The 12,068-nt window shown below is 41.3% G+C and overlaps 1 protein-coding gene across 4 annotated transcripts in view; it reads right to left on the reverse strand.

Moving 5' to 3' along the window:
- The window catches only part of FOXK2 (forkhead box K2), a 48,536-nt gene extending 39,221 nt beyond the window's left edge, over positions 1–9,315 (reverse strand). Inside the window, exon 1 of one of the 4 annotated variants that reach the window (XM_075169843.1) lies at positions 9,296–9,315. In XM_075169843.1, coding sequence (XP_075025944.1) covers positions 9,296–9,300 — 5 coding nt within the window. In that variant the 5' untranslated portion in view covers positions 9,301–9,315. The other 3 variants (XM_075169840.1, XM_075169842.1, XM_075169841.1) reach the window with 3 other exon arrangements.
- Between the last annotated feature and the right edge of the window lie 2,753 nt (positions 9,316–12,068).

Here is a 12,068-nt window from a genome sequence, read left to right on the forward strand (position 1 = left end):
TAGTTAACACTTCTCCATCCCCGGAGATACTCAGAATTCAAACGGATAAGGTGCTGAGCAGTCCAATCTAACGTTGAACTCATTTCTGCTTTCAGCAGGAGTTTGGCTGGAGGTCCCTTCCATAATTCTTAATGTAAAACCTTAAATTAACACTGAATTAAAATTAATTCCAGTCAACTTTATATTAATTTTGTTACACTTCATAAAGCTAGGATAATGATACGTCTCTGGCTTTTTTACTTTACAGCTCTGATTCTACAAATGCTCAATTCCATATGCATCTTTATCCACATGGGCTGTCTTGCTGAAGTCAACAGGAATGTTTACAGTTTAGCATGGACATAACTGTTTGTCAATCTGCTCATGTTTTTCATTTTATTTGGTGCACATGGACAAACAAAAAGGTGATGTGTTCATATAAATATTCATTAAGACATTCGGAAATTTTGAATATTGAAAATTTTACTCCCACAAATACTCAACTATACAGCATACATGATGATGATGCTTTGTAGAAGTTTATGATTCGCAGTACTAATGGGAACAGGACCGCACAGAAGCACATGCAGTAGCTGCAGCAGAATCACGCAAGCAAATGTGAAGAAACAAAGACTCCAATCACGTATAGGCCTTCTTTAGCCCTATAACAAATTATGTATTACAAAATTACAAAGATTTGCACTAGCTCTTCAAGTAACCTCCTAAAGCCTCAGCACCCTTCAGTAATACAACAGTACTGATGAAATCTTAACTGAAGAATATAACGTTTATTTTCTATGCCATCCAATGTGGAATAGCTGCAGAATAAATATGGTTCCTCCCCTCTGACTGCTTTATCTAGGTCAAAAAACTCCTTAAAGGCAGGAAGTCACAGGAAACAAATGTCACTACATATCAACTTTTTATCATGAAAATAAGCAAGACAGAAGATAAAACCACCACCTTCCCAATATTTCAGTGTGCAGTTCCATGAAAGACATCAGCTTATCAGTAAACACAAGACTGTTGTGAAAACTCATTATAGGCTGCAAAAGAGATGGCCTCACACCAGCACATGACAAATTCGTAATTTTCTTTGAAATTATACTTTTTTCCCAGAGCTTTACATAATTTTACATGAGGTAATAGGACTTGAGAGGTCTTGAAGACACAGCTATATTTACTGAAAAATACAGTAAATCAGCTGTACAATCATCTTATTTTGATTAGCTTAGGCATGACTGTGAAAAAATCTTTTGCTTTGTGCATGAGAATCACACATGCTCAAAAAAAAAAAAAACCAACAACAAAAAAAAAAACCAAAACCAACAGCAGCAAAATCCCTCCACAGCAGAATTATTCTCGAAAACACATCTACCTTCATGAAGGACTAATATTTAGAAGACAATGTCATTTCCTGATTATAAGCAAATTAATCATACACATTGATTTGGAAAAGCAAGGGTGAAAGATGAACTTATTTTATTAACTTATTTAACTTACACTTATCCGATAGCAGAAGTTGCCTCTTCCTACTCAAACGCAGTGCATTTCACAACCGAAGATCAGTATTGTATTTTGAATTAATTAGTGCAAAGCAAAGAATGATTTCATTTACATATCTCTTACTTCATTATTATAACTGAAGGTAAGAATCTCAAAAATCTCCTTCAGCTAGAACAGAAAGTTTTAATACTAACTTTGCACCTTTAAACCTAATATTGCTTCTGTCATAGAACTGAAACTTAACGACGATAAAGAAACCAGTATTTTTTCAGATGATTTTCCAGTTTATAGTATTTCATATAACTATACAAAGAATGTACTTACTCCTATAGCTAACTACAGACACATGAACATTTGTAAGATAAGTAAAACTGGAGAATTGAGTAAGGAAGTTTCATATACATATCAACCATACCAATAGAAAAAGCAAGCCAAGCGCGAATTAATCCAAATATAAAACTGTTTAAGCTTTACCTCAGCTACCTGATTGGTGTATGACAATTTGCAATGCTGTTTCAGTAACAAAAAAAAAAAAATCACTCATAAGGTGTGTGCAATGGAGAGGGAAATATGAAAAAAAAAAGATGACAGAAACAACTGTAACACAAATTACGACCACAGAAACTTCATGCTCATCTATTTTCATTTCAAATAATATGCACTCTATCTTCTTCCTCCTATGTTCCTTTTAATCAGATCTGCTTGTGTGAGAACACTACTGCTACTGAGCTTGACATTTGTAAAACCTACTTTAAAGGAGCCAAAAAAACACCTATAAACATAGCCCAGTTAACCTGATTAGTCATTATGGCATGGGACACAGTGTCTGCTAAAGAAAGTAAATAAAAGTTTCTGGAGTCTGATTCACAAGTCAGAGCCAAGTCCAACATTTCTTAGTTTTATGCTTAGAGATAATTTGTAAGTAATTCACGGTTTTAATGCAACCAGTATAGAACTCCAAAATATTCCTCTGAACACAAATCAATCATAACGTCTCAAAAACGTTTCAGCCAGCTGTCTTCCTTACGAGCAACTGTATCTATCAAAAGTGTTGTCAAAGAAGGGGAAAAAGCAGGTGCCAATCCGGCCTGAGGTAATTAATCTATACTTACAAATATATTCCTTGAAAAAAGTGTTTTGTTTGATTTCTTAAAGTATATAACACTTACATTCATAAAGAAAATCTTTAAAACATAAACCATAAGCCAAAAACAAGCAAAAAACATTCTTCCTAAGCTAGCAAATAACGCTACCTAAGGAGATGTTATGATCCGTTCACCTCAACCATTAAGCCACATCTGAGTTGTTTCCAATGAAAAACTTCCATTGAGCATACATGCAGCCACAGCTCTAACTCATACAGCAATCGCATCTTTGCATATAATTTAAGTAATTGCAGTATGATGATAGAAAAAAGTGCACTGATACATTAGAGGTTCTCTACAATCTGTTGCGCTATTTCCTGCTCAGGTAATGCTGAACACAATAAACTTTTCCAAGGAATTTACTTAGTTAATAGATATACTTGATCCTTGTTCAGAATCTACTGGTTTTCATCGGCAGGAAAGCTTCTACTGCTTAAAAGGCAGTAATAATCCCACTTTGTAGATCCAGACCACAAGACCAAACTAAAAATATCGAGTCAGCCCTCTGTATACTAGGAGGAAAAGCATGAGAACACAAAGAAATTTTCAGTTTGCAGCCACATAGACTTGACTTAGGATTAGTTAGTAGATGTTAAGCTGCAGTGAAATGTACTCGACGTGGTTTACTGTAAGAGCTCCCATACTTAGTAAAGAAGTCTATAAAATGGGAGAATTATTTACTATCTCTTATAATAAAAAAGCTAACTTAAGTTGCATCAAATGAAATTACCAGGTGTGAAGTTCAAAAAACCTCAGCAAAAGAGGTATTTTTCCCCAACATGGGCTCCAAATACGTTGCGGAACTCACTGCCCAAGGATGTTGTGGATACAAGAGTTTCACAGGGATTAAAAAAAAAAAAAAGAATCAATTACTTTATTAAAAAAGAGAGAAAAAAATGCAAACAATAAATGGTTTTAACTCAACAAGAAATCAACTCGGACTTTGGGATCCAAAAGAGTAAAAAAGGAAAACACATCCATTTGCCTTTATCCATTTTTATGCTCTTCCCTAGGCATCTGCTACTGACTACTCTTGGAGGCAGGTAATGGACTAGATGCATCTCTGCTCTGACTTAGAAATGCTCTTCTTATGTTAATGGTATCTTGTTTATGATTCACAAATCTATACTTCCACAAAACCAAAACCAAAAGTAATTACTAAAATACAAAATAAATGTCTTGTTCATTTTGACAAAACCATAATCTTGGAACAGTCAAGCCCAAAATGTCAGGATCTTCGTGAAGTCAAATGTTAATATACAAAGCACATCCAAGGAACCCAAAAATAAAAGCAAAACAAAAAAAAACTTCTTCAGAGCTAAGTTTTACCCAGAAGCCAGTTTGCTTTTCCAGCTGTATCAGTTACATCTGTCTGGAATCCTGCCTCTCCAAAAGCTGTATACAAGAGCTCTGTCAACAACTGCTGCTGTGCCCAGCATAAAACATATTTTTCAAGCCAAGTACCTCAAAAGTCAAATATTAATGTTATTATTTACCTAGCAATATATCCTAACAATGCTTTCACTGAAGTCAGGGGAAATTTGACAAGCATCAAATGAAACCAATTAAAAACGATGAACTTTATGAACTGCAGAGTGACAGTCCATGCATCTTAAAGGTAGTTGTAAAAGACTAATTGAACTGCTTTGATTTGTGTGTATTTAACAGGAGACCCTAAAACCTCTTTCATCCCATGCCTCTGTGTGTTATGACATTGACAGGAGAGCTACTTACTGGAAACGAACAAGAATATTGCTGGTTTCCCCCCAGTCCCCATTTTATTCATCTAACAAGATGACAGCTGGTTTGTATATACACAAGTACGTGAGTCTGTCAAGAATTGGAAAAACAAAAACACACTTCCCACTGCTATTACCTCCTTCTTGAGAACTTAAAACATTTGAATTGTCAGTGAGGCTTCCAGGGAAGCATTAAAAATAGCGACCGGAACAGTTATCTTAATGCACAGTAATTCCATGTTTCATGCATTCATATCTGCAGAAAGAAAGATGCCTTTACTATAAGTAAAAGTATATTCTAACATTAATAATTTAATTTCCCCAGATGTTAAAAATGTTTTGCAGGAGACTACAAAGTTGTATTTCTGTTTTTCCCTTCCAAAACCAGGAAGTTCAATAACATTATTAATGCAATCATACTTAAACACTGTGCTGAAATTAAAAAAAAAAGCCAAGGACACTGGAACTACATACAATTATTAGTGACAATTAAATAAGACATTTCAAGTCTGTAACAATATTTTACTTGGAGTCATCTGTAAGTCACTATTAATTAGACAAAACAGAAATGGACCCTCCATTCTTGGTTTCCAAGATCACTTAAAAAACAAACAGAAGGAACAGGCCACTTATTTTTATTAAACTTCACCTGCCATTAAAATTTAAAATGATTCTGTAGTCTATGTGTAGTCATAGACAAAGCATATTACTGGCAACATAGTAGGATTAAACAACAACAACAAAAATAGATCTAGTGATTACTTCAGCTGGAGGTTAGCAATCATCAATCTTGAACTCACACCAAAACTACTTTCTTTCCAATCATGTTTCAACTGTTAATTAACGTTTACATTATACTGAAGTAACTAAGTTTGATTCTTAAAATCCGGGAGATCATCTTCAGCGTGACCAGTTAAATCTACAGTGAAACTCAAGAACACGGCTACAAACAGTATTAGTCATCAGTAATTCACAGTAATGACTTGCTATAAGCAGATAACGTCTGCTTTGAATTTGCCTGAAGACTCCTGTGTTAAAAAAAAAAGCGTTGCAAATAATTAAACTACTATTTCCCTATACAACTCCAGTAAGACTTTCCTTTTATAAACAAATGTATTTTTTTTAGAAAGCAATAAAGCAGCATTTGATCTTAATCACCAGCCTAACTATGACCCTGTAGATTTTGCCTGCCCTTCAAGATAAAACTCATCCCTATGCTTGTTGACTAAAGAAATCCTAGTTCACCCAGTGTACACACTGCTCCATTGTTTCTAGCCAGGACTGAAGGTATGCCACCTTTTATTTACAAGACTTGATGGAAGATCACACCTACATTTTGTAACCAGGAGATAACTACTGCAACCGGCTTACAGATCTTGAAACTGAAGGCTACTAGTGTGCAGTCTAAGAAATGGTGTAACCACTGAACACAGTCAGTTTCAAGCAAATGCTAGTTTCTGTAACACCACCCACACACACTCGTGAAGAAATTTTAACTGCACAGAAGTTTTCATCATTGTTCAATTAAAAAGTGACACACAAAAAATCCTTCAGAATTTTCTTTCCACTTAAAAAGCGACACTGATAGAAAGAACTAAAATAAATTACAAGTCAATAATTACATGGACAGCATGAAGAAGCAGTACTTTTTTTTCCTGAGGTCTTAAGCATTTAACAGAATGCTAGTGACTAAATTACTCGAACTAATTCTAGACTGTTTGCAATCAGCATATATAATGCACAATGACTTGCTTGCAATTAGTGTATTATACCAAACTCTGTTTACAAAGAAAAAAAGTATTTGATCTATTTTTCATAAATGTGTTAGATTAAAATATAGATTAACCACATACCAAATTATTATTAATATTAAAAAGCAGAAAGCAAAAATAGAAGTTACAGTTAAAGGTCAAACAAGTCATCCAACTGTATTCGTGATTATACAACTCTACACACACTGGCACTGTTAAACCCTTTCAGAATGAGCATTTCCTAGAAAGCAGAAAGGTAAGACAATTTGATTTTCACAGAGGAACCAGGTGGGGAAACTAACATTGAGACGTCAAAGCGGAAAATATATACCATCAAGGTCCTAAACACAGTTTAAAAACTTGTAAGGCATCAAGACTGTGTCACTAATGGCATGTGTTTTATAAAGGTGAAACACTCGTAACCTTTTAGGTATTTCTTAGTCAAGACAGCTAAAATTATACTAAACCAAAACACTTTCACTTTCCCTACACGAGACTCCTCAAAACATAGATTATTTACAGTTCAATGTATCCTTAAATGTAGTAGGTAGGCCTCACATACTCCCCTAGAAAATTATTTTGCAAAGACAGTTAATGTTTGGTAATGGTAAAGGAATGTATTACCATTTTAAAACTCTTAATACATTTGTTGTCGCGCAAGGAAACACATTTTAAAACACTAAAGACTAGCAGAAGTATTTCATGTGGATGATTCAATTTACCCATAAAAATAAACGTTACAATTAGGCAAAGAGGCAGAAACTACCACCTAGTCAGAAGGCAATCACACGCACAAAACCCCCCTACATTCTGCAAAAGCACCAAGGGTGTTACAAGGTTTACTCAGCACTGATCTTAAATTCAGAAATCCCAGATATGTGGATAACCATTTGACTGGTTTCCTTTGAAGCACGTAAACAATACTCAAGGGTGTATCCAATTCTATTTGCTAATTACAATACCTCCAAGCACTGCTGCAGACGGATTTGCTCCCAAACTCACAACAGATACTGCTACGTGCAAGACACAAGCACGGGAGGAGGGTGACCATTTGTCAACCACCACCCCGGCGCTGCCGGGGTCTCACGCTTCCCACCTGTACCACCGGCTGCCGGAGGGACTGGCGTGGGAGGTGGATGTGCCGGCGGGGCCCGAGCCGCCGGAGGAAGGACACATCCGAGGGCAGCAGGCGGAGGCGCCGGTGCCCGGGTGGTGCCGGGCGGCGGAGAAGCAGGCCTAGGGCACCAGTCGCGTGCGTCGCCAACACGGGGTCGGTTCCCCGCCTGTCACGCACCATGTGCCAGTCACGGCAACGGGGACAACCGGCACCTTTGAGCAGCGGCACCACCCCCGCCGCGGCAACCATCCCGGGGAGGATGAGGCAGCCCGGCGCGGCGAGGCGCCGGCGGGTGGGCCCGAGCCCGGCCCCGGCCCCACGGGCCCCGGTGTGACGGGGGGAGGACGGCAGGCCCGGCCCCCGCTTTACTCACACTCGGGGCAGCTGCAGCGGCGGCGCCCCCCGCCTCTGGAACACGCCGTCCACGAAGACGCCGTTCTTGCCGAGGCAGCGCAGGTAGAAGTCCCCTCCGCCGCCGCCGGTGGCAGCTGCGGGGTCCCCCTGAGGCGGAGGCGGCGGCCCGTCCGCGCCGGCCGGTGGCGGCGGCGGGGGAGCAGCGGTGAAGATCTCCAGGTGGCGCCGGGAGATGAAGCTGGAGTGGCCCATGCTCACGTCCACCGAGCCCTGCGACGAGTTGCGGCCGATGGTCACCGAGCGCTTCTTCATGAGGTACTCAAACTCCCGGCCCTCCAGCCGCGCCACGGCCGCCGCCGCTGCCGCCGCCGCCATCTTAGCGAGCGAGGGAGCGGGCCGCCCTCCGCTGCGCCCCTCCGCCCGCACCGGCCCCGCAGCCGCCGCCAGACACAGGCAGGGAAGGGGACGCCGCTCAACCCAACCTGACGCAGTCCGCCGCTGGCTGATGGACGGCGGCGCCGGGCCAATGCGCGGCCCGCACGCCCATGGGGCTATGGCGGCGCGGCCAATGGCGAGCGGCGCCGAGGCCAGCGCCGCGCAGCACGTTCGAGTGTCGGGCCCCGAGAACACGGGAAAGGCCCGGAAAACACGGAGCAGATCCGCGCGCGGGGGAGCGGAGCGACCCTTGTGCCGCCGGCCGAGGCTGTGCCGCCGGCAGAAGGGCTGCGCCGAGCCCCGGCCCCTGCCGCGGCGCTGGCGGCCCGGGGGAGCGGCGGGGCAGCCCCTCCCCGGCCGGCCGGGAGGGGAGGCAGGGCAGGGCGGCGCGGAGCGTGCTCGCTCAGCCCGGCGGGGCCGGCCTGCCTGCCATCTTCCTCCCCGTAGCCCCTTCGCTGCCCGGGGCCGGGGCGGTGGGGCCCCGGGCCTCTGGCACCTGCGGGAGGCCGGGCTGCCGCCGGCCGCTCCTCGCGGCCCCCCCACCGGGGGCAGCGCCCGCGCTGGGCCCCTGAGCGAGGCCGCCGGCACCTCCCGCAGCCCACGTACGTGTTTGTCACCCGGCAGATAGCGCACCGCACATGCCCTCCGCTAGCAATGCTCTCGGGGACAGCATTAAGCGTAGCGGGGAGAGGGGAGATAATCCAGAATAAAATAAATTAAAGTACCCAAACATTGCTAGAGGATGGGCTACCACGTGGAAAGTAGTTCGTAACTGCTCAAATTTAGCCTCAAAAGACCACGGGGGGGGGGGAGGGGGGGGAAGGTTTGATAGATCATACACATCTGACGGCCTTTTAAGGGTTAGGTTAAAATGAGACGTAACTCCCCATCTTGGGGTTTTGTGACATCCACATAAAACAAGTACAGTGCTTTAAATTCAAAAGTTCAGGTAAGTCAGTCTGTGTACTTGTGCACACACCTCACTCGCTTAGTCTTAGTTTACTCATAGGAACTAGGGCACAAAAAAGTAAGCAAGCAATCTGACATGACAAAACAGAATTGGACATTCAAGTGCTGTAGCCGTGCGTCGCACTGCTCCCCGAGGGCCACTGCACACGGGAGAGAAAATGTCACAGATAACAGCACGGGAAAAACTGATCAAGAATCCACATCAGTGGTTTTGACTTTAAAATATTACAGGCTACCAAAAAGACAACATTAATTGTACTCAGTTTGTCAAACGTAGCGTCTGCATTGAGAATGGTTTACCTCATCAAAATCTTCTAGACACGTTTGCGTGCTCTTCTAACTCTTACAAGGCCCAGGCATTCTGTCAGAATTGAGAAGTAAACGATTAAGAAACACTTTTGGCTATAAACTGTGAAGAGGGTGCTAAAACATATTTATGTCTATATACAAATATAAACACTGCAAACACTTAATTGTAACAGCCCAGAGAGCCTTACAATGTTTTCAAGCAGTTTTTGTTTAGAAGGGTTTTTTTGTTGTTTGGGCTTTTTTACAGTACTGAAGTTCACTGTTATTTATTAATTCAGAAGATGTTTAAATAATTTTTTCAGCGGTACACACATGCTCTGCAGGAATTGAAAATTATCCTTAAAAACATTTTTATGCTTCGGACAAAAACAATCGACTCGCTAACAAACATCTAGTAGTAAATTTGAAATTCCAACTTCTGTTTTTGCACATTTAAGTCAACAGATCTTTAGCTGTAGAAATATTTTATGTATGCTTAGGAACAGAGCACAGTGCATGCTACCTGCAAAGTTACGGCAAACCTCATTTTTACTCTTGGAGTTATATCAGCGCTTGTTATAAGCAGCTACAATACAATTCCATACTGGTTAAGTCCATTTATATGATGATATACGCACATCAGATGCAGTAAAATATAGCAACAGTTTAGAGCTTTGGTTTCTTTTACAGAAAACTTTAGTTAAATCTTGCCCACACTTTGGTATTTAGAATCAGACTTTCTTCTATACCAACATATGTTTGGCACAGAAAATGCAGCGCATCAGAGCGCCAGTTATGACTCCCTGATTCTCAGCTTTTTTTTATCCCTTGGCTCTGCTGCGACTATAGAAATGTTGTGCCTGCTTCGCTAACCATCAGTTAGGGATCCTGAGGGGTATGCCGGCTGAAAATTACCAATGGATTTCCATCTCCTAACACACCCCCACACCCGCAGAGGGAGAGAAAACAGCCAGATTGGGAGAGCAGCCAGGTGAATTCCCAGCAGGCCATCAGCACTTTCCACCACTCTTATGGTTGCTCAGTTCGCAAAAGTTAAAGGCATTAATGCCACTTTAACGTCTTCCATTATTTGAGTCGCCACTTTGTTAATTTGTATTAATTTATTAATAACATCCAGTACTAAATTCACAAAGCTGATACAGCTTCCTGTTCTTTTCATAACGGAACAGCATAGGGAACAACACAGCTATCAACACAGAATGCTGAACAGAGTTTTGTAATATACACTGAAATCACTTTTCAAGCGTCCAACGATCAGTATGCTACTCTATAAAAGTGATTGAACACTAGCAGAAAGTCTGTTTACTTTTGTATTACCAACACTGTAGAGCAAACAACAAATTCCATTGTCAGAAGCTATATTCATTTTAAGAGGACAGCTGAGATCTTTCTGCCCATGTTTTTCTAAATTGGTGCAGATTTAGTCACTTTCTTTGTGACCATACAAAATTGCAGTTATAGGTCATTCCAACCTGCCCACTTGCAGTTCTGTTCTCTGTTGTATAAAGCAGGAAACAGAGCAGCTAGATGTGGTGGAACGACTCATGCTTACACATAATTCTCCAGTGCTGTTCTGGGTGTCTGGGTTCCCCAGAAATCCACTCTTTGAACATAACCTGGTCCTGATGTTGGAGCTGCATAGCAGACATGTACCATTCCACACATTTTTCTCCCTGCCCGTTGACTGTAAGCAAAAGACATTATTGTCTCTGCCACTGACACTAAAGAAGGTCTCAAAGCACTCACTGCACTTCTCCACTTCTGGCCCTTCGAGCTAAGTAGCCCAATGTTATCTAGTCCACAGCGAATTATGCAGCAGCACCCATTTGCATCACAGAACTTAAGAATCAGCAGACCTTACCTGCGTCATCTAGCCTTAAAACAATCTGACCTAAGTTTAATAGAAACGTGTAAGTACTATGTAAGGTCTAATCCATTAATACTATTTTATTTGACCAAACTTCCCTTAAATGACTACGTATTTTTAGACATGTTCTCTTCTCGAGGCTCACGCTATAGCAACACAAGGGCGTTCATTTACAGTCTGCTTGTGCTTGGGGCTAGTACACTGTCACATAATCTTTTCTTTCTTCGGTTTCTTATTAGATATGTGTGCTCTGTACTGAGGGCTATGAAGTGGTGAAGCAGCCTTCTCAAGAAGCACATTTTCACAGATCCAAAAGCATGGAATATTACTAGCGGAACTTGATAAATAATCATTAGATTAAGTGACCCTAATTGCTTACTTTGACACAACTAGCATTAAACAGCTTTTAAAACCCATTAGGAGCTATCCATAATATTTTTATTACAACAAATGTCACAAGCTTCCAGTTAGATTTGATTTTTGTTAAACAAAACCCTACAACATTAATTTGCAAAACCACTTCTCAGTAACCTTCATATATGATTTAATGACATAAGCTCTTCAAATACCAAAACCTGCACAACTGAATGAAGAAAGATTTCACATATTGGTATCTCTGCACCTGACAAGCACACATTTTTTTTCTGTTTACTAGGTGAGAAGCCCCTTGTAAGCAATAACAACTTCCTCCATCACACAGCCTCAAAAAAGCTGCCATATACAACCACACTTTAAGTAATCCCAATAACCATACTGGAGCTCTTTACATGCTTGAATTTAACGATGTGTCTAAAACTTAGTAGAACTCGGGCTGCAATTTAGTCATTTTCTGACAAGCGCATTTTGGTCAAGGGGAATGTTAAAAAAGCATCATGTAATTACTGCAAAATTTTAAAA

This window comes from Calonectris borealis, chromosome 20 (assembly GCF_964195595.1).
Source record: "Calonectris borealis chromosome 20, bCalBor7.hap1.2, whole genome shotgun sequence".
NCBI classification, from domain to species: Eukaryota; Metazoa; Chordata; class Aves; order Procellariiformes; family Procellariidae; genus Calonectris; species Calonectris borealis.